Raw genomic sequence first — 20,689 nt, 5'->3', positions numbered from 1 at the left:
TATTGGTAAGAGATTTATGTCATGTTCATTTTAGATAACTTGGAAAGCTAGATTTTCCTCAAAAGTTCTTTAAACGAGGAAAATTTTAAACCTTTGTAAATTTTCAAATTCTCAGGATGGACTGGTCAAAAGGATTTTTGCAGTTCAAAGAAGGCTCAATTTTGATTTGTGCAACGCTGATCATTTCATGAGGTACTTCAAGTGAATTCATTCCATTCATTACACTAGAGGGAAATAATGAATAAATTTAAGAAATATCATACCTTGGAAAATGTTTATGGAAAGATAAATATTTTTAACAGTAAACCTGTGGAAGTTTATTTCTTTTAATGGGAAAAGCAAAATAGCATAATACCCGCTGTCTATGCACCAAACCTACCAACCAGGAGGGAAAAAAGGGGAACTCAAACGATTCCAGGCTCACACCTATCTTTACTCTAGGACCAGGAGCCGGGAGACCCGTCCCAGGAGCCCTGGGCTGTGCGAGGACCACGACCTGAACAGCGAGTGTCCTTGGCACTGGGTTGTCGATAACCTACTTCTAAACTCAGTTCTAGTCTGAGCTTCCCTAGTCTCAGTTACTCTGTTGTTATAAACATTCTATTCTAATGCAGCTTCTACAATAGTTAAAAACAAAAGTTTAGTTAATTGCACCTGTCTTCCATATTGTCCAATAATTCTATGTCAAAATAGCTATTAATACTAATGTCTTTTTTCCTTTTATTTTGGCAAATGGTTCTTACTTTTCCAGGACTGTAAACAACTTAAAAAAATTAAATTCTTGTTATTTCTGAATATCAAAAGCAATTTTATTTACATTAACATATTACATTGTTACTGTGTAGATAAATGTGAAATGTGTTATATTATTAAAATCAGAACACTTACATGTACCATTATTTATTGATTTAGCTGTGGAATTTAATTTACTGAAATCCACTTAGAAAATAGCACTACAGGAAAATGCCCCCTCCCCTAGGTTTCTCTTCCCCGGCCCAAAGCCATTACATCTTAACATATGGGGGAACCTGCGATGAGGGAGATACTATCTTTTGTAATAAATATAGTTTAGTCCTAAAGCGGAACATCTAGATACTAATATGCTCACTGAAGTCAAGTTATTTTGCATAATGCAGGTTCCCCAGAGAAACTGGACCTGCACTACTCTGGAAACCCTGACCCCATTGTAATCCATCCCATTCGGTACAGCAGCAGCTCTTAAGGTCCCCTATTGTCACACTACTGCAGGCTGACCAGTCTTTTCACAGTGACTAGATGCAGTTCTATCATATACAACTCAAATGTTTTGCTAAAGAGATTTTTAGTTCTTTTGGAGGGGAGGAGGAAGAATGCCCAACATTTAAACTATATTTTATCAAAACCATTTTTTGTTAATATACACCATAGTCCCTGTTTCTGGGGAAATTAAACAAAAGCAATAGCTACTCAAAAAATCCCGTACCATTCCATTTTGCTATGGAGATAATGCAAACATCTATAAAGGTTACCTTCTAGGAATAATTCTCAACACTTTGTTCACTGATTACCCTGCTCAGAATTATTCAGGAAAGGGGGGGGGGGAACGTATAGTTACTATACTTTGTATAGTTTTGGCTTACAAAAACAAAAAACAACAACTTTTAGCATATTGAAAGATTAAAAGATAATCAGCTGGAAAAAAAACTAGTTTGAATGACTGAGTTTGGATAAGGCCTCAGAACTCATCGCTTTAATTCGGTAATGCTAAGATATATGTGGTTACACTTATTTTCCTGTAATTATTGCTAATATTCAAGTGTTAGTATTTCTTAAGAACCCACTACAAAATAGTAACCCCCGCCCCCCCAAGTACCTCGCCTGTGGCTTTACGGTGTGAAGTTAGAGAGGCTTGACCTCCATGGTTCCTTCAGTTTTGTAAGGTAAAAAAAAGTCCACAGCTAAAAGTCAGATTAAATATACTGGGGTTATAATGTTATTTCTCCCATAAACTTCTACCTTGAAAAGTGTGTAAATAAGACTAACATTTTACTTTGTATGATGAAGGGGAACACATAGAAGGCAGAGCTCTGTGCAAATGGCTTTCATAGCTGGCCAGTAGTAGCAGTATTCAGTAATCCATCCTCTCTCACAACTGGGATGTAGTTCAAGTGTCCTGACCTCCCACTTTCTTTGAAGTTCTGAACATTTGCTTAAACCAGACACACGGAAAGTAGGACGGGGAAAAAAAGTGAAAGGAAAAGCAGCATTAAGTTTAGGCAATGCTTCCAAGAGTTGATCATCTGGCAACATGGCAGACGGGACAGCTCTTTATAAACATGAAGTGCAGCATCACAGCACAGTGACGAAGGGGCCACTAGTGAAGAGCCCACGTCCGTTAAGTCTGTTTGAAAAAGGAAAGAAAGAACACTTCATACGATCTTCTTAATGCTATTACGTTTGAAACTGCCAGCGCTTCTTTGCTTCTGCACCTGGCTTGCGGATCCATGGCGAGTTCGTCCACTATTACAGTGTCCAGTGGTTGGGGACAGTTCAACGTTCTCCTTGTCAATTCCTGGAGGGAAACAGAGCAGCCAGTTACCCCCTCTCTGCTGGTAAGCTCTGGGACTGGATCTTATGACTTGTATACAAGCTACAACCTGGGAGAATTATTTTTGCATATTACATTTATATAACAACTGCTAGAATGTTTATGTAGACCTTGTCACACAGAAAGCCTCACATTTTGGTAAGCAAATTTTGCTATCACAGCAGAAAAATAGCATTAAAAACAAAACAAAACAAAACAAACACGAGGCAGGCAGGCTTGAGCTGAAGAAAAGGCTAGCAGGCACCAGGGAGAACAAGAACTCCTTCCTGCAAAGCATCCCAGAGCTCTCAGCAGAGGTCAACTTCCAGCCACAGATCCTTACTGGTGTTCACACACAGGACATCTACGCTCTCCAGTTGCACAAGATACTGACATTCGGCATTTCAAAGTAAGGCCAATGCTTTTTATTTTTTTAATCAGAGTGCCTGTCCCAAAGGCACGCAAATATTTACTGAGAAAACAGTTTATCACAAAGGTCACCCTGCAGAATTTTGGCTTTGACCTTCTCCGCTATGGTGTCATCTCACATTCTGAACCTTAAACAGATGCTATTCATTCTTCTCACGGAGAAGATTAAACCTCCAAAACTGGGCCCTTCAATCAATTTTACAAATAATCTAAGTAGTTACTTCATAACAGTAACCAGAAGCAAAAACAACATACTGTTTACCCCTCAGATTAGCAAAGATGACACATTAGACAGGTAACAGAACAGTGGTTCCCCTGGGGAAATAGTGATTGACAGGGCATAAGGGTGGTTTCCTAGGGGTGTTGGTCATGTTGTCTCTTGATCTGGATGCTGGAGTTTTAAGTGTGTTTATTTCTTGAAAGTTCATTAGGTTGTAAACTTATGATCTCTGTCTGTACTTTTCTGTCACACTTCAGTAAAACTTAACAAAATAATTAGACTGATTACACTCACCTTGAGCATAATTACTGGTGGGAAAGCAAATAACTGGAGAGCATGTTAGCAATTGGTATCAAAATGTAAAGTACTGATTGATACTTACTGATACAGAAAGATGCCCATAATTGAGGAGTAAGGGGGAAAAAGGTTGGGAAGACATCTGTCAAATATGTTATCTCTGGATGGTGTTAGTTCAGGCAATTTTTACTTCTTACCTGTACCATTTGATTTTATAAATAAACATTAAAATTGAGAATGACCACCTTTGAGGAGCCACAAATCCTTCACTTGAATTCAGCCTTGACTTCAATTTGGAGATACAGGCACATGGCCTGGATCACAAACAGGCTCAGTAGAGATTTGCTGTCTTAAATTTAGGCATTTGTCAGCATTCGCTAATGAGTGACAAATGTCAGCAACATTTGTCTAGGAGCCAAGCGTAGTGATCCAGCATCTTACAATCTGTTCTAGTCTAATCTAATCGTATGTGTAGAAAAATAAATGGAAGGAAACACACCACAGTGATCACAGAGCTTTCCTCTGGGTAACAGACTTTTAGATGATTTTTATTCTCTTCTGCATATTTATTTGCATTTTCTCCAGTTATTTAAAAATAAATTGAAAGAAGGATGCTCATCAAATCCTAAATGTGCCGTGAACTTGCTTGTGCAGGCTCTTTTCACTGCCTTGCCTATCTCTACAAGATAAAATTCAAGCCGTATTTTTTCTCATCTGTTTTCTTCCTGATGCATGCTTCTGTCTACTGCCCAAACTACTTCCTCTCTGCCTTTTCTCCTACTTGATTTTATATGGTATTTATATTTATCACATTTTGCCCTTACTATCACACCTTGTGTATATATCTTATTTTCTCAACTAGAATAAAAGCACCAGAAGGGAAAAGATCATTTAAAAAGATTCACCTTTTTACCTGACCAGGCAGTGATGCAGTGGATAGAGCATTGTCCTGGGACGCTGAGGACCCAGGTTTGAAACCCCAAGGTCGCTGGCTTGAGCATGGGCTCATAGACACGACCTGTTGATTACTGGCTTGAAGCCCAAAGTCATTGGCAAGGGGTCACAAGCTTGAGCTGGAATGCCCAGGTCAAGGCAGATATGAGAAAGCAATCAATGAACAACTAAGGTGCCACAACTATGAGCTGATGTCCCTTATCTCTCTCCCTTCCTGTCTATCTGTTCCTGTCTCTGTCTCTCTCTAAAAAAAAAAAAAAAAAAAAAAAAAAAAGATTCATTTTTGTTTTGTTATCAGACCTAGCTGATGTCCTTTTCAATAATATTGATTGAACTGAATGCTTCCTTTTTAAATGTACTGATTGTAATTCAGAATCAAAAAGCATTCAACCTCTGATCTCCAGGGGGTAAGGCCAAAATTTTAGTAAAAAAGACAGCCCTTTTTAAAGCTTCCTCCATTTGAACCTCCTCCATCATGAACTGATCAGTATATTTATTTGATTTGCCATTTCCTTAAACTTGCATGAGGCCTACAAGTTCAAGGTGCACAGTTTCTTTTCTGGGGTCATTTTTTAAATAGAAAATAAGATTCTGGTAAAAGTAAGACTTTTAAAAAAAGAAGGGTTTGAAACATTTAGATGACCATCAGGCGGGCCACAGCATGGGTGACCATTAGGTGGCCCTGCAGCATTTTGCCAGCAATCTGGCTGCCCTGGGCTCTCTTGGGTGGCCTCTTTGGTGCATACTTGTCACTGTAAGACTGTGGCTCACTTCACTCTGAGGGTAAAGCAGTTGTCATAATGCAAGGTGGCAATGCTTCTGTCCGAGGACAAGGGCCTGCTCAGTGATATTTTAAGAATTAAAATGATAGAAATTGTAGTTACACATAGACTGTCACTAGGGTGAAGGTGACTTCAAAGAAATACTAAGAATATTCCATTTTCTGTTTTGTTAAGCAAATTATCTTCATACTTCTAAATCAAAAAATTTAAAGCCTTATCTCTTGTTAAAATTTAAAGGTAAAAAGCAAGCCATAAAATTTTACACATGCTATGACTTCAACTATGTAAGGAAAAGAAACTGGAAGAGATGTACCAACCAACATGTTCATAATGATTGTCTTAGAGTGGCAGAATTATGGGTGATTTTTTTCCTTGTATTCTTCTGAATCCCCCCCCCCCCCCCCATGAGCATGTGTTCCTTTTCATTAAAAACATTACCGTGTCCCTGACTCAGCCCCATGACTCATAACCCAAAGCTTCAATGCCGGGTGAGAGGCTGAAGTCCTACTTCTACCCTCAGATTGTTTCCATCTCAGTTCAGTGCATGTTTCTCTGTGTGTTTTCTTCCTCGTTAGTGACCCAGCTCTCAAAGTCACACATAGGTAATGTGGCATGACTGGGACTCCTAAGTTCAACTTCACAGCAAAAACTGTTTACACTAAGGATCAAAGGAGAAGAAGGTAACATAAAAATATTGGAGGGACATTTAAAAATATATATATTATACTTATACCAAAATACAGCAGCTTGAAAAAGCCCAGTCACATGAAACAGAACGATCATACTATCTGGTTATGGCATTTAGGTTCTTAAGCACTAGTCTCACTTTGGAGAATTCTGGCAGCGTTCTTTCTTTTTACCCTTTAAAAATCTAGAAACTGCTCTAGATTTGGTGAAGGATGTGGACTCAACATTCTATAGGAAAAACTCCCAGGTCATCAGCTAGACTGCTCACATGGAGACTAACTCCCTCTGCACTGGTGCGCGCTGCCTTTAGGTCAGTGGCAGACCTTCTTGTGGCACGTCTCATCAAGGCCTCTCCCAGGCTTCGCGTTCTGGTCTCTCCTGCCTCCTCACACTGATCTCCCTTCTGACCCCCCCGTGGGCACAAAAGCAAAAATCCACGAGGTAAAAGAGACCCAGGAGTCACCATTCAAATGAAATAAAGGTAAAAACACCTGTGGTCCTCACTACCTAGTTTAAATCGCTCCCCCGCCCCCCCCCCCCCCCAGATACGGTGAGGTCAAACCTGTGACCAGTTACAAACATGCAGGGCAGGCGACGCGGGCAGTTCTCTACCACGGTGGATTAACACACGCTATGCTTCGATCAACTGTGGCGGTTACAGATAAAGATAAAACTCTAAATAAAAGGTGTTTTTGGCCAAAATTTAAAGAATCAAGTAAATGGGAAAAATGATTAGGTTACATTGCAGCTGTTTCAGTTATAGCTTGATTTCCTCTGCTCAAACATGAATTCCTTGAAGGCAGGTATCAGGGTTTATTTTGACAACTAGGGACATAGATCCTGCCTGACAATAATTAAAACACTTCATTAAGAAAAATTCACTTGTTTTTTAAAACCCCAAAGTGGGTTTCCCAAACTAGAACCTACTATTTTCATAACATAATAAAAAGGATTGGACCCCTTCTAGTTCTTGAGAAGTTGAGGGAAAATGGGTTAGGTGACTTGTGAGAAGTTATAACCAAAGTGAAAGCATAAAACCCAATCTCCCACCATGTGCACAGCAATCCTGGCAGGTCATGACTCTGCCCTGCTTAGCTTATTACATATCTAATAGGGCAAACCCATTCAAAAGTCTTTACACACGAGAAGGCACATGTGTCAGAAGACTCATTTGTTATATAGATAATGAGGCAAACATGTCAGAAGACCCAGGTGTGAGTCTGGGTTGGATCAGAACTCTTCTTTGGTTCTAGTTCTTAATCTGGCCATTAAGGATCCAGTAGTTATTTCAAAGGGTTGTTAGGGGAATCAGATAAGATAATTTATGAGAAAACTTTTTGCATACAGATAAAACAATTAGTATACAAATTAAAATTCTCCTAACAAAAAAGAACAAGTGATGTACTGAAAGGAGTTTTTAGAAAAAAATTCGGCCCTGGCCGGTTGGCTCAGTGGTAGAGCATCAGCCTGGTGTGTGGGAGTCCCGGTTTGATTCCCAGCCAGGGCACACAGGAGAAGTGCCCATCTGCTTCTCCACCCCTCCCCCTCTCCTTCCTCTCTGTCTCTTTCTTCCCCTCCCGCTGCCAAGGCTTCATTGGAGTAAAGTTGGCGGGGGCGCTGAGGATGGCTCCATGGCCTTCGCCTCAGGCACTAGAATGGCCCAGATGGGCAGAGCATCGCCCCCTGGTGGGTGTGCCAAGTGGATCCCGGTCGGGCGCATGCGGGAGTCTGTCTGACTGCCTCCCGTTTCCAACTTCAGAAAAATACAAAAAAAAAAAAAAAAAAAAGAAGAAGAAAATTCATGGAAGTTGAATTTTATACAAGAATTTGTAAAATTACTGAAGCTAATGTAAGTAAGCACAAAAAGCAATGTCTTCTTGAAAGGCAACTATAGCTTATGCTATAGTAAATGCATTCATAGATCATGTCAAATATATATTTATAAATATTTCTATTTTGAGTTAAGTATACAAAATAGCTATTATAGTAATTTTTAAAAAATTAATGGATTTTTATCAATTGCTAACACTTCTTTTTCTATTAAGTCTAATCTTTCTATATAATAATTACAGAAGCCTAAATGAAAGACATCTTTTATAAATTAGACATAAGTGTATCACATTTTTTTCTTTCTTAGTATTATACTTAGTGTAAGGACCACAATCCTTTTTTTAAAACATGGGTGGTAGAATACACGGCCAGCTTTAATTTATAAAGAAACACTGGGGTTGGTTTTACATTTGGGAAAACAATTATTTCCTAAGCTAGAAACTCTTCCCAAACCACACACCCTTTTCTCTGTTGACTCTCTCAGAGTTTCTTGTTAACCTGCCCATGTTAGTCGAGGACTGGGGCTGCATCTTAAGTGTTCACGGGGAGGATAAGCAGCTCCTTATCCTCTGTCTCCTTGACGTGGACAGGAAACGTGGTCCTCAGCACCCAGACCTTAAAGCAGTGGCTTTTTGAGCTCCTCGGGTGCTAAGCCAGACTGTGCTCACAGGGATTGGTGACGAGGCCTCATGCCGTGTGCCCAGGACGAGCGCAGGGAAAGCGGTGTTTCGTGCAAAGACGGTGAAAGTAGAGAGTACCTTGATGAGGAAACAGCTGCATGAAAACTGCGGATTTAGAGCAAGGCAGAGAAGCTTCACAGACACAGAATGGAAGAAAAAACAAAAGTGAGTGATGGCCACAGATTTCTAGAAAGGGTGAAATACTATTAGATACTGGGTAATTATTTCGTTCCCTGGTTTTCGAAGGAATCCAGTTTTAATTATTGATCTCTGAACATTAATTTCCTAAATATTGCATTCTGCAAATAAACAGTAGAACTTACAACTTTACAGACAGATGTGTTTTACCATTTTTATTACAATTAAGTATTTTAGTTTAAATTAAAAATTAAACTTAAAAATAAGATTGAAAAATTACCAGAAATTATACTAAGCACTAAGCAATTGCTCAGTCTAAAGTTATTTTTCTCCCTTAAATACAGGGCAATAACAAAGAGAAAGAAAAAAAAAACAAGAAAATACAATAAAACAAGAAAATACTAGATAAAAGTCTAGGGATACCATAAGCAGTTCCCTAAAACATTTAACCATTTCAGAGATTTAAAGTAGTCTCAAATAGGTTTCTCCTAAGGGCGAGACATTTTAAACCTGGTAAAAATCTGAGGAGTGTTACTGACTGAGAACTAGTCTACAGGCGTATGCTGGAGATATTTCAGGTTTGGTTCCAGACCGTCATCTCAAAGCAAGTGGTCTTTTTGCTGGTGGAGCAGCTTGCCTTTAATGTGCTAAAAACACAACATCCATGAAGCGCAGTAAGGGAGGGTGCCTGTGTGTTCAGAGAAACAGTTTGCTGAACTACCACTGTGCACACAGCCGTCAGCACTAGTGGTTTAGGAGTGCGGACAACTCCCAGGTTTTCATGTCCAGGATGGAAGTCTGTGTTACAGGAGCAAAGTGAATGGGTAACTGAGAGGCCCAACACAGCCCCAAAATAAAGTGAAAGAAGTAAAATTTAAAATTAACTCAAACAGGGCTTTGCTCCAAAAAACTGCGGGTTCATTTACGAACAGTAAAATAAGGTGATCAGAGAAAAAAATTAAAGATCTTTTTCCTAGTAAAAAACATTTAAAATAGATCACAGGCTTCTCTTTTTTTAAATCATTGTAGTACACACCTTACATTTTTTGAGGTAAAAAATATATTATAAAACTTTTGCCATAATCATTGACTGGTTTTCCTAAACAAATACCCCTTTGAACTATCAGACTACTTTATAGTACAAGGTACAACATGACAAGTACCACAGAACAAGTCAAAGTAGTTACCTGTGCATACTTTATCGCTCTTACGCTTCTAAAATCTATTTGAGGGCGGGTGTCATGTCCTACTAGCTCCCTCAACTCCCTTGGGTCTAACAGAGTTCCTTGTATGTAGTAAACAATGAATATCTGTAGGATAAATATCTCGAATTTTATTTATCTTCTACAGAGTACTGTACTGTTACTCTTGTATTTAAAATCTATTAACTTGTATACACATAGAATTTGTGATCAGAAGGAGGTATCTTTAGCTACGAACCCAATACTGAGATCCATAGGAAAAAAACTGTCAAGTCTTTGGTGACCAGGGTCTCTTTCAACTTTGAATGTATCAGGGTGCCTAGTATACACCTAAAACAGGTGTTCAAATGTTTACTTAATTGAATTATAGTGTGAAAAATGTTAGGAGACCTTGGGAGAATATAAATTAAATTTGACATTGGAAATGGATCTATTAATTTCTTTTTAATGAGTACTAAGTCCATATAATTACATCTTTATTTTATTACTAATATACTTGCTGTTTACTATCTAAAGAGGATGTAGGGAGACTGTATTTGAAATGCATACTTGAAATGGGTATCATGCACTCAAAATATAGCTTTTAAAAAAGACCTCATTGGCTCTGGCTGGTTGGCTCAGTGGTAGAGCATTGGCCCAGCATGTGAAAGACCTGGGTTTGATTCCTGGTCAGGGCACAAAGGAGAAGTAACCATCTGCTTCTCCACCCCTCCCCCTTCTCTTTCACTCTCCTCTCTCTCTCTTCTCCTCCCACAGCCATGGCTCGGTTTGAGCAACTTGGCCCAGGCCACTGAAAATGGCTCTGTGGCCTTGTCTCAGGCACTAAAATAGCTTGTTGAGCACTGGAGCAACAACCCAGATGGGCCTTAGGGGGCTTGCTGAGTGGATCCCAGTTGGGGCACATGCAGGAGTCTATCTCTGCCTCCTGGTCTCTCACTTAATATAAATAAAGAAGAGAAGAGAAGAGAAGAGAAGAGAAGAGAAGAGAAGAGAAGAGAAGAGAAGAGAAGAGAAGAGAAGAGAGAAGAAAGAAAGAGAGAGAAAGAGAGAGAGAGGAGAGAGAGAAAGAAAGAAGGGAAGAAAGGGAAGGGAAGGGAAGGGGAGGGAGGGGGGAAGGAAGGAAGGAAGGAAGGAAGGAAGGAAGGAAGGAAGGAAGGAAGGAAGGAAGGAAGGAAGGAAGGAAGGAAGGAAAGACAGAAAAAGAAAGAAAGAAAGAAAGAAAGACTTCATTGTTCATATCTAAAAGAACCACTCATGGTTTGGCCTTTAAAAAGTCCTATATTTAGCATTTTTAGGTAGGTGGGATTTATTTTCTAGTTTTAATCTTTGTTCTTCAATTCATGTCCAGCTCAGGTACAGTGTACTTAATAACAGATCACAATGTCAAATTGAAAATATTCCTATATATCATAGAGTAAATGTTACGGAGTCTCTTCAGGATTTTTTTAGGCACCTGGGAAAATCTGAAGAGGCAAAGTTTTATGTCCACTTGGGTAAAAGGACCACAATTAACACAAATTTATATGCACTGGACTCTGACTAGAGTCCACTGATACCAAGTTCAATTTCTAATAGGGAGAGAGTCAGGAGACAGTTATTTATGCATTAAAATTTTTTCTTTTTTTAATTTGTTGACTTTAGAGAGAGAGGGAGGGAGAAAGAAAGGGTGAGACAGAAACATTGATCTGTTTCTGTATGTGCCCAGACCAGGGATTGAACTGGCAACCTTTATATATCGGGATGATGCTCTAACCAATTGAGCCATCAGCCAAGGGCAGTCATTCATGCATTTTAAAATATAGATTTATAAAACAGTCCTCCTTGTGCTAAGGGGATAGATAAGTGGGCTATAACTTGTCAAGAAGAATGCATTTTCAGAGACAATTGCTTTATATAAGTGACCCACCACTTCCTCAGAAACTGATGACTAACGAATTAACACCCCAATTTTTATTTAAGTTAGGTTTAATGCTTGGAGGAGGGAGTTACGAGTTTCTCACCTAGCTGATCTGACAGCAGAGAATGTTGGAAACAAGAAAATACAGCTTAGAGGCAGACCCTGCCAAGCACCAGCGATCTAGGAGGCAGTCTTGCACCGACATGGCAAGTTTGCAGCAAAGGGCTGACGTGTGCAGATCTGAACTTTTGCTTGTTCACACAGGGCAATGGAACACTCTCCTGCTTAAAGCTCAGTAGACTGGGCACAGGTTGATGTTGGGTGATTTGGTAACAAACCACAGAGAACTTCTTTAAATATGCTGGGACTTGGCTGATGGAATGGAGACAGGGAAACAGTCTGGTTTCTACACAGCTAAGTAGCAAAGCTAAAATGTTGGACTGAATTAGGAATCTGACTAAGATTCATCACTTCTTTTAGCCCACTGGTATCAGCAAACTCAGCTCCATAAACTAGGAAAATAAGGATATAAGATTACATGGAGCTAAAGATATAAAACAGTATACCTAATTGCAAAGTATTAAGTCTTATAAAAGGTACTCCATGGGAGAAATAACAAAAACATAATAATTAGGTACAGAGATAAATCAGGATCCTTTCAGGAAGATGATGAACTCACAATTTAGAGATAGAAATGGATTTCATGGCAGAGTAAAGTCACTACTGAAAAGATAAATCTTTTCTCTAAAAACTGTAGTAAATTAATCTGGCAAACCAAAGGATACACAATTACAATTTAGAGACTGGAAATGCTGAATACAATGGTTCTACTTAATTAATTCTATTACTTTTAAAGCTTCAGTTTCTTTTAAGAGTAGTCCGAGGTTTCTAGGGTGCAGGAGTCTATTCAAGCAGCCATCTTTGGAGAACCATTGGAGCCACACGACACCATTGGTTTACAACTGTAACCAAAACCATACATGCTATTCTCGGATTTTTATAAACAATTCTAACTAAGAAGTTGCAGAGTAGTGATACTTTTTTAAGAAGCAAACAATACGGCTGATGTCCAACCAATACAGAACATCAGCAATTAATGAACTAGCAGGAGACCCTGTACTGTAATTTTATTCTCAGCCTGATTATTTTATTGTCTCCATTAGTGGGCAAAGATGGGCAGAAATATCCCTAGCAACTAATTTAGGTAAAAAAAAAAAAAAAGAAGTTAAATAAAAACTCAAGTAATCATTTTAACAGGTTTAATAGCACTTTAGTAGCCACAGAGATAAAGTTTGCTCAAAATGAACCAAATTTTAAAAACAAGGGAATTTATAAAGGCAGAGTCTATAAATATTCTCATTGTGGATAATATTATAAACAAGAACTAACCCAGAAAAGAGAGAGCTCTACAGAAGAAAAGGAGTGGTGGACTTAAGGTAAGGCAGATGGAAGTAATGAGACAGCAATCAACAATCAAGTAAGTGGAAATAAAAAAAGGAAGGGAAGGAAGAAAACAATGGACACACCATAGCTACAGAAAGCAATGACTGTGGTAGAAAGGGCCTTGGTTCTAGATAAGAACTGTATGATAAAGCAATTGGTTCTTCTAAACCTCCACCTCCCTATTGCACATAGCATTGTGAGCCTAGAATTAAATAACCCCTATGATGCCCCAGCTCCAAAATTCTAAGATTTTAAAGAATTCAGAGACTATAATATTTAGAAGAAAGTGGATGTTAACTTTGCCCTCACTTTAACAGTTGGGACGCAGATCATAAGGAAAGACCATTGGCATATCCTCGGGCAGTGCTTCTCAAACTGGAGTGTACAGCCGTCACCTGAGGCGCTCTCTAAACCCTAGCTTGCTGGCTGGATCCCAGTCTTGTTGGGGTTTCTTGTGCAGGAGGTCTGGAATGGGACTCTATCATAATTTGCATTTCTATCAAACTCCCAGATAACGCTGCTGCTGCTGGTCTAGGACTACTTGGAGAAACTCTGTCCTAGGGAATACACGACAGAGGGCAAATGAATGTGGTTATACAGGGTAGAAAAGTTAGTCTGGTTTATTTCTTGCCAGGGGTGGGCTGGGGGGGGCAGTGTTGGTGTAGAACCTGGCAAGGCACAGTAAGGTGATTGATAAATAAATGCAGATCAAATAATTTGTTTCTTTTTCTGACTAAAGCTTCATAGATAGAGTTATTTAATATAATGGTTTATAGTGTGAACTGGTATTTGCTAAGTTCTTCAGAAACTTCAAAGCTATCATGCTTAAATGTTCGTGCAAAATTGGTATTATAACCTGGTGATTCTATTTATGGATCACGAATATCATAAAATAGTTACAATACATGATTTGGCATTTTAAAATAAAATCTATGCTAATACTTAAATACTTAAAGGTACAGTAATTTTTCCTTACAGAATGAGGTGTTTCATAAGTGAACTTTTCAAATAACGGAACTTTAAAACACAAACCCTTTTAAAAAACATTTTAGAAAGGTATTTTTCTGAATAGAAAACATGACCCTAATGGAAGCTTCCCTTGAGTACCCAGTCATATCACTCAATGGCATCAGGTCTGAAAAGAGCTGACCCGAGTTGGATGAAGCCATTCACCCACACTGAGCAAGCTGGAATTCTGTAGGCATGCCGTGTCTGCCATCTTGTCAGTCTCAGCCCCATGAGCTATTAGCTGCATGCTGAATTGGCCTACTTTTCCCACTTGGACCTAAGGGTGACTCCACAGTAGGGAATCTGCTTATGGGCTTTAAGCTGTTATTTCTTTAAGATGGCCTTTCTGTCTGGTTGTTCATTTCCTCTACATTTTCAGGTTGGTGTCTTGATGGTTGAGTTGTTGCTGGCAGCAGGAAGTGGGGTACTACTGTACTTGGTACATTTTTGCTTACAGAATGCTGTATCAGAGACACAGAAGCCATTAGGGCAAAGTTAGTGTATCTAGTAAAGGGATTATAATTCTGTTCACTTACAGGGTAATGGACCTTAGATTGCCTTCCTGCTCACACTCTTAATTTATCAACCTTGGGACACTATGTGAACGCTCTTAACATCTCACTATCTTATGTGTAACTATCTGAAAGTAGAAAGCTTTATAGAACAACAAAATTTCAGTCAGCTAAAGGTAAGGAAGAAATGTAAAATGAAACTCATGATAAAAAGGAGCAAAAACTGCTGAAACTGATAACAAGGGAATTCCTAATGTTGTTAATAATATTGTTCAGATCGATATAAAGACGACATTTACTGACCTGGGGAATGCTGGGAAGTTGCAAGTGAGGTCATGGAATTAGAAAGGTTAAGGTTAGCAGTAATACTAAGCTGGCTCTGCACTGCAGGAGGATAAGGAGATGTGGGTGTCAGGAGGGACTCCTCACTGGTTTCTTCATCAATTCCAGGCAAATACGTGTCAATCAAGGCATCAAGAAATTTAACAATAAGCTCAGCATAGTCTGGGATTTGTGTTTGCTGTAATGGAAAATAGGAAATTATTTTAGCTCCATTCTTTTTTTTTCTTTTTAATCACCTTTGAGGCCAAAAATGATTAACTCAATTTTTGCTCTGGGCTTAATTTACTATTTTTCCTTGCTTTGTATTTACAGAACATTTAAATAAGGGGCGGAGTAATATTTACAGACTACCATGGGACTCATGACTGAGAATTTTATTTGGTTATACTTTCAGATTCCAGATGAACCTGCAATTACTGGAAGCCAGGCAGAGACAAAGTCCAAATTAATTCTGAGACAACACAATTATCAGGAATGATGTCTAGTCAGTGTTCCAAAACAGAGAAAGCAGGCAGAGCCCATCACTCCAGCTGCCATTTAATGACCCACTGCGAGAGGCTCAGAGAGTTGCTTGCAAGCAAACTACAAAAATTCCTGCAGGACACACTTATTTCTGTGATTTCAAGCCCATTTTTTTAATGGTAGCCTTTATATAGCATGAGATATTTGATGATAACTAAACAACATAATTTAAATCCCCAATTCTTAAACTTAGAACAAGGTTTAGATAACTCCTATTGATTTAGCATCCCTGTATTGACAACACTGCACTAAGAACCATGGGGGGGCCTGACCAGGCGGTGGCACAGTGGATAGAGCGTCGGACTGGGATGTGGAGGACCCAGGTTCGAGACCCTGAGATCGCCAGCTTGAGAGTGGGCTCATCTGGTTTGAGCAAGGCTCACCAGCTTGGACCCAAGATCGCTAGCTCGAGCAAGGGGTCACTCAGTCTGCTGTAGCCCCCCGGTCAAGGCACATATGAGAAATCAATCAATGAACAACTAAGGAACCACAACGAAGAACTGATGTTTCTCATCTCTCTCCCTTCCTGTCTGTCTGTCCCTATCTGTCCCTCTCTCTGTCTCTGCCAAAAAAAAAAAAGAAAGAACCGTGAGGGGAAGAAACAGACACCTGCCTTCAAGGAACCTCAGTCAATTTGGAAAGAGTCCATATATAGAAAAAATAACTAAATACACATTTATCTAGCCCTATAACAACTCATGCCAATCAAAGAATAAACTAAATAGAAGCAAATGAAGATAGTTTCAGGGAAGAATAAATCTAATCCAACTGGTTGGAAGACAAAATATTTACATGAGGTAGATTTTTTTCATTATGTAACATTTTAAAAATTGAGATTTAATCAATATATAACATTAGTTCCAGGGTATGAGGTAGATTATAACCACAGGTAATGCTCCATCCTAAATACAAGATATTTAAGTGTGTGCATTAGGATGATCAAATATATGAGGGACTAAGGGCAGAAAAGTTTACAGGGTTATCATACCCTTCTGAAAAGTCCAGCATAAATTGAACAGAGTTGTTTTCTGTAAAAACTAATATATAAATATATTAAAGGTGCTGCCTCTTAGAAAAGCTCTTGTGGTAGAAACCTTTTATAAAAATAACTCTGTGTTTACTGTGAATCACCACTCTGGTTTTCAGCATACTGTGTATTGTTAAAGCAGGCACACTAGCAAGAATAAAAATTTTCATTGTGTCAATAGAGAAAAATATATTTTTCTTACCTTTGAAAAGGGTCCTGCAAACCGCCACAAGCCATTAAAACCAAAACCTGCAACAAATCAAATGTTACTCTTATAACAAGCAGAGACTCTTTTACTCTTAATAGAAATTAAGTAAGTTACATAGTTGACAATACAGGAAACAGATACCCCATACTGAAAACATATTTTTAGAATGTGTCAAAGTACAGTAAAACTCACTTAAAGTAAACTCAGTATAAAACCATATTTTCATTTTAAGAAGTGGTCAACCATTATTTATTGAACACAAAATTAAAAGTCAGAGAGAGAAATATAAACAAGACTACCCCTTATAAGGAATTCTTTAGTTAGTGCATTCTATAACAGCGCACATGTTAGCAAGGGCATCAACCAGCCTCCTCCCGATACATTTATTTACTTTGCAGATAAGAAGTTTGGTATTGTGGTGGGGATTCTTCATGGTATACCACACTCTGCACAATTCCATGAACTGGATTTAATAAATTTGGATCTTGGCACAATGACAACAGGGTGTTGATCTTAGAGTCCAACAAATTGTGCCTAAAAAAACAAGTCAACAAAGAAACATTATAAAGAAAAATTAAATGAAAATATATACTAAAAAACATACTATATAATCCCCAGAACTATGTTATAAAAATGAAGGGAGAGGAGTGTCTTACTTTCTGGTGCTTTCCCCAAGTTTTCTACAATAAATTTATGTGTTGCTTTGTTGTTTTTAGTCATCAGGGAAAATATGATAAAAACAACCAACTAGTACTGTCATATAACCATACTTAGCCAAACTGCACCTGGGGGCTGTTTGCTCAAGACAAGGTTAGCTTCTGTCTGCCACTAAGCATGCTTTAGGTTCATTTCCTTAGGCTGTTGATATGAATCCAGAAAGCTAAACTAAATGTAATATTAATTAGTGTTTAATAAATGTTGAATCAGATCAAATAAGGCAAGCAAAATTAGTTTGGAGGTCATGGAGTATACGATCCAATTCAAACATAAGAGGAAATGAACTATTTCTAACCAGACTACCATCCACTAAAAATAACCAAGGGCCAACTACTTAAAATTCTGAAAAATTTAAATGAGATTTAACAAAAATAAGGAAATATTGATACTACATAGAAGGCCTAGATCAGGATCAGAACTTCCCCAATTTCAGGGGGAATAAATACTGTGAGTCTAATATGATTTTTGCCCTTGAGAGAGAACAAAATTCATCTTCCAAAGAGAAGGTCAATTTTGTGTCTACTCAGCTGTGGATAAATACAAAAGCTCTACTGAAAAATAAAACAAACCAGGTATGCTGGTGTATAGTACTCTAATGGTTTGCTCCTAAGTAAGGGAATGAACAGTGCTCATCATGATGAGTCACTTCAGAAAATCAACAAGATTTAAAAAAAAATGCTTTTCCTAATATCTGTTATGCCCAAACTAGTCTTCACCCCATGAAACCACTGTCTCTGAGCTAAAATCACTATCACACTATCTTACGTTCCCCTCTCCATAGCCAGAGAACTTTACTGGGTGGTACTTTCCCAAAGTTTTTATAAAACATTTGGCTTCAAGACCGACACAACAATTAAACACAAAAGCAAATACTTACACAACAGGAAAAACTTTGGGGAAAACAACACTGGCTTCTGCTAAGTACTCATAAAGGATTCGCTGATCAAACTCATCCGTGGTATATTTTACCAGAGTAGCCTGCCAAGATGAAAAAAAGTGCACAAATCATTGTACTCTGTGGCTGAACTGCTATCTGTTTGGAGAAACAGAAGATGGCCTTCCTTTTACGTGTTTAATATTTAAGGACCTCCTAAGAGGAGACAGGAACAAAAACTTGAGTGGGGGGGACCCTCAAAAAACCTTACCAGAACAGTAAGAAGGAGTGCCTGGATTTTTGGATCAGTAAGTACTTCTTCATCCAAGAGGACATTTGATTCTGACACTGAAACTTTACGTAAATGTGGGTGCTGTTGTGCTGAGGAAATCCTTTGAGTTTCTGCAGTAAGATATGGATTAACATGATCAGTGGTATTAATCAGATAGACACACTAGATACCACTTCACCTAACATTTTAATATTACTTCTAAAATTCACTAGTTTTTTAGTAGACACTTAAAATATCAACATAAACATCATGCAGAATTACTATTCGTCTATACAAAAGTTTTGGCTATCTGTTTTCAATGCTGTATAGATTGCTTCTTATACAGGTTTCAGGATAACAGTCATTTTAAGAACTGTATAGCTTATCTTTTGAAAAAGAGCAAGTGTTTCTATATTTCATCCTAAAGATTCTAAGAAATGGCTAGAAAGCAAATATGGCTTTAAAATGCTCTTCCACCTCATTTTCAATTATCTAGATTGATTATTAACTTTGTTTCTCACCCATTTCATAATCAGTTTCTGCTACTCTCCTCATTTTGGGGGGTGTTGTGATCCCTGATTCCATTTCTTGCCTTTTTGGAGCCTTTGTGTCTGATATCAAGTGGTCAAAACTTTTCCTTGTTCCTATAAACAAAAGTTACAGAATATAGAAGTTCATTAACCACAGCATCTGTGATCAGGATTATACGAAAAAGAAAATATTTGGACACAATGTATTTAAGTTTTCACTTAAGGACCCAAAGAAAGCTCAAACATATCCCTGGGGCAGGGATTTTCTCCTGTATTCTCCATCTTCTCAAGGATTTCTGGCCCCACAGCTTTCTGTTTCAGGACAGGATGCACCTTATTGATCCAAATTAAAGTGAGATTACATTCACTACACTGGACGTAAACCAAACACCGCCAACAAGTACAATATTTGATAATAACTGAATATGGCGTATGCACTGTTCAGTAGGAAAGACATGTCTGAACAACCTTTCTACAATTTAAGAAATTCTGCTGGTGCCAAGAGTTAACATATAAAGAGCTTTCAAAAGTAGGCAAGTTCAAAGTTTGATTTTAATTCTTCAAGCTTTGAAATAAGATCTGCATGCCTGAAAGTACTAAATAATAGATTCACTGCAAGATACTTCAAACCAGCAAACAGTACCACCTCCCAGCTGCCTTTGAGTTTCTCTAATCATGTATTACACTAATGTTAAATAGCTTTCTCTCATTTAAAGTAAAAGTACAGAAACCGGATTATTTCGAACTTGCACTAAGACCTGTCCATTCTGCTTCAGAAATCTATCCCAAACCTGATTCTTCTGATCCATTCTCCCGTTGTTCCTGACCTGGCACAGGCCTATACCAGTCTTTGTTTGGAATGCTGTATTAACCTCTTAAATGGTCCTCTTGCCAAAAGTCTCTTCCTATTTCTCCACATTGTAGACAAAAAACCTACTTTAAAAAAAATTTGGTAATGTCCCTTTCCCTACTTCAAGATCCCTGCTAGATATATGATAAGGCTAAAATCTCTTAACATGGCACACAGTCTCCCAAAATTGAGTTCCAATCCTCTTCTAGCCTCATCTGCTACCCCACTGCTTCTCCTGACTTTTCTTTATTCATGTTATTCCCCTTCTCTTAAATGCATTCCTTCCTTGTCTTATGTCTACCTGGCAAGAATGTATTAAATCTTTAAGACCCAGTTCAAACATTACCTCATTTCTGCAGCCTTTCCTAATTTCCCCAGATTCTCATTCCCCTAATCAAGATGTATGACTTCCATGGTTCCTGGGGATGTTATTATTGGCTGATCATAAGTCTCAGCCATCAAACTACGAGCTCTTCAGAGCAGAGACCATAACTTTTTCATCCAGCACATGGGTTGAATGAAATCAATATTCTGAAATCAGTTTTTCATTTACAACTTCCTTGGCATGAAAATCCAAATTATAAAACACAAAGTGGCCCTGGCCGGTTGGCTCAGCGGTGGACCGTCGGCCTGGCGTGCGGGGGACCTGGGTTCGATTCCCGGCCAGGGCACGTGGGAGAGGCGCCCATTTGCTTCTCCACCC

The 20,689-nt window shown here is 38.5% G+C and overlaps 1 protein-coding gene across 5 annotated transcripts in view; it reads right to left on the bottom strand.

Annotated features, from left to right (window-relative positions):
* The window catches only part of NF1 (neurofibromin 1), a 246,036-nt gene continuing 225,347 nt past the window's right edge, over positions 1-20,689 (bottom strand). For 4 of the 5 annotated variants that reach the window (XM_066263280.1, XM_066263276.1, XM_066263278.1 and 1 more), the window contains 7 exons: positions 19,128-19,250; positions 18,607-18,737; positions 18,339-18,439; positions 17,136-17,278; positions 16,739-16,785; positions 14,949-15,165; positions 1-2,551 (listed from right to left, as the gene is read on the bottom strand). In XM_066263280.1, the coding sequence (XP_066119377.1) occupies positions 2,409-2,551; positions 14,949-15,165; positions 16,739-16,785; positions 17,136-17,278; positions 18,339-18,439; positions 18,607-18,737; positions 19,128-19,250 (905 nt within the window). In that variant the 3' untranslated portion in view covers positions 1-2,408. The remainder of the gene's footprint in view (positions 2,552-14,948; positions 15,166-16,738; positions 16,786-17,135; positions 17,279-18,338; positions 18,440-18,606; positions 18,738-19,127; positions 19,251-20,689) is intronic. The other variant, XM_066263279.1, reaches the window with a different exon arrangement.

Source organism: Saccopteryx bilineata, chromosome 2 (assembly GCF_036850765.1).
Source record: "Saccopteryx bilineata isolate mSacBil1 chromosome 2, mSacBil1_pri_phased_curated, whole genome shotgun sequence".
Lineage (NCBI taxonomy): Eukaryota > Metazoa > Chordata > Mammalia > Chiroptera > Emballonuridae > Saccopteryx > Saccopteryx bilineata.
Note: the sequence above shows the minus strand (reverse complement) of the source record. Positions and strands in the feature narration are given on the sequence as shown.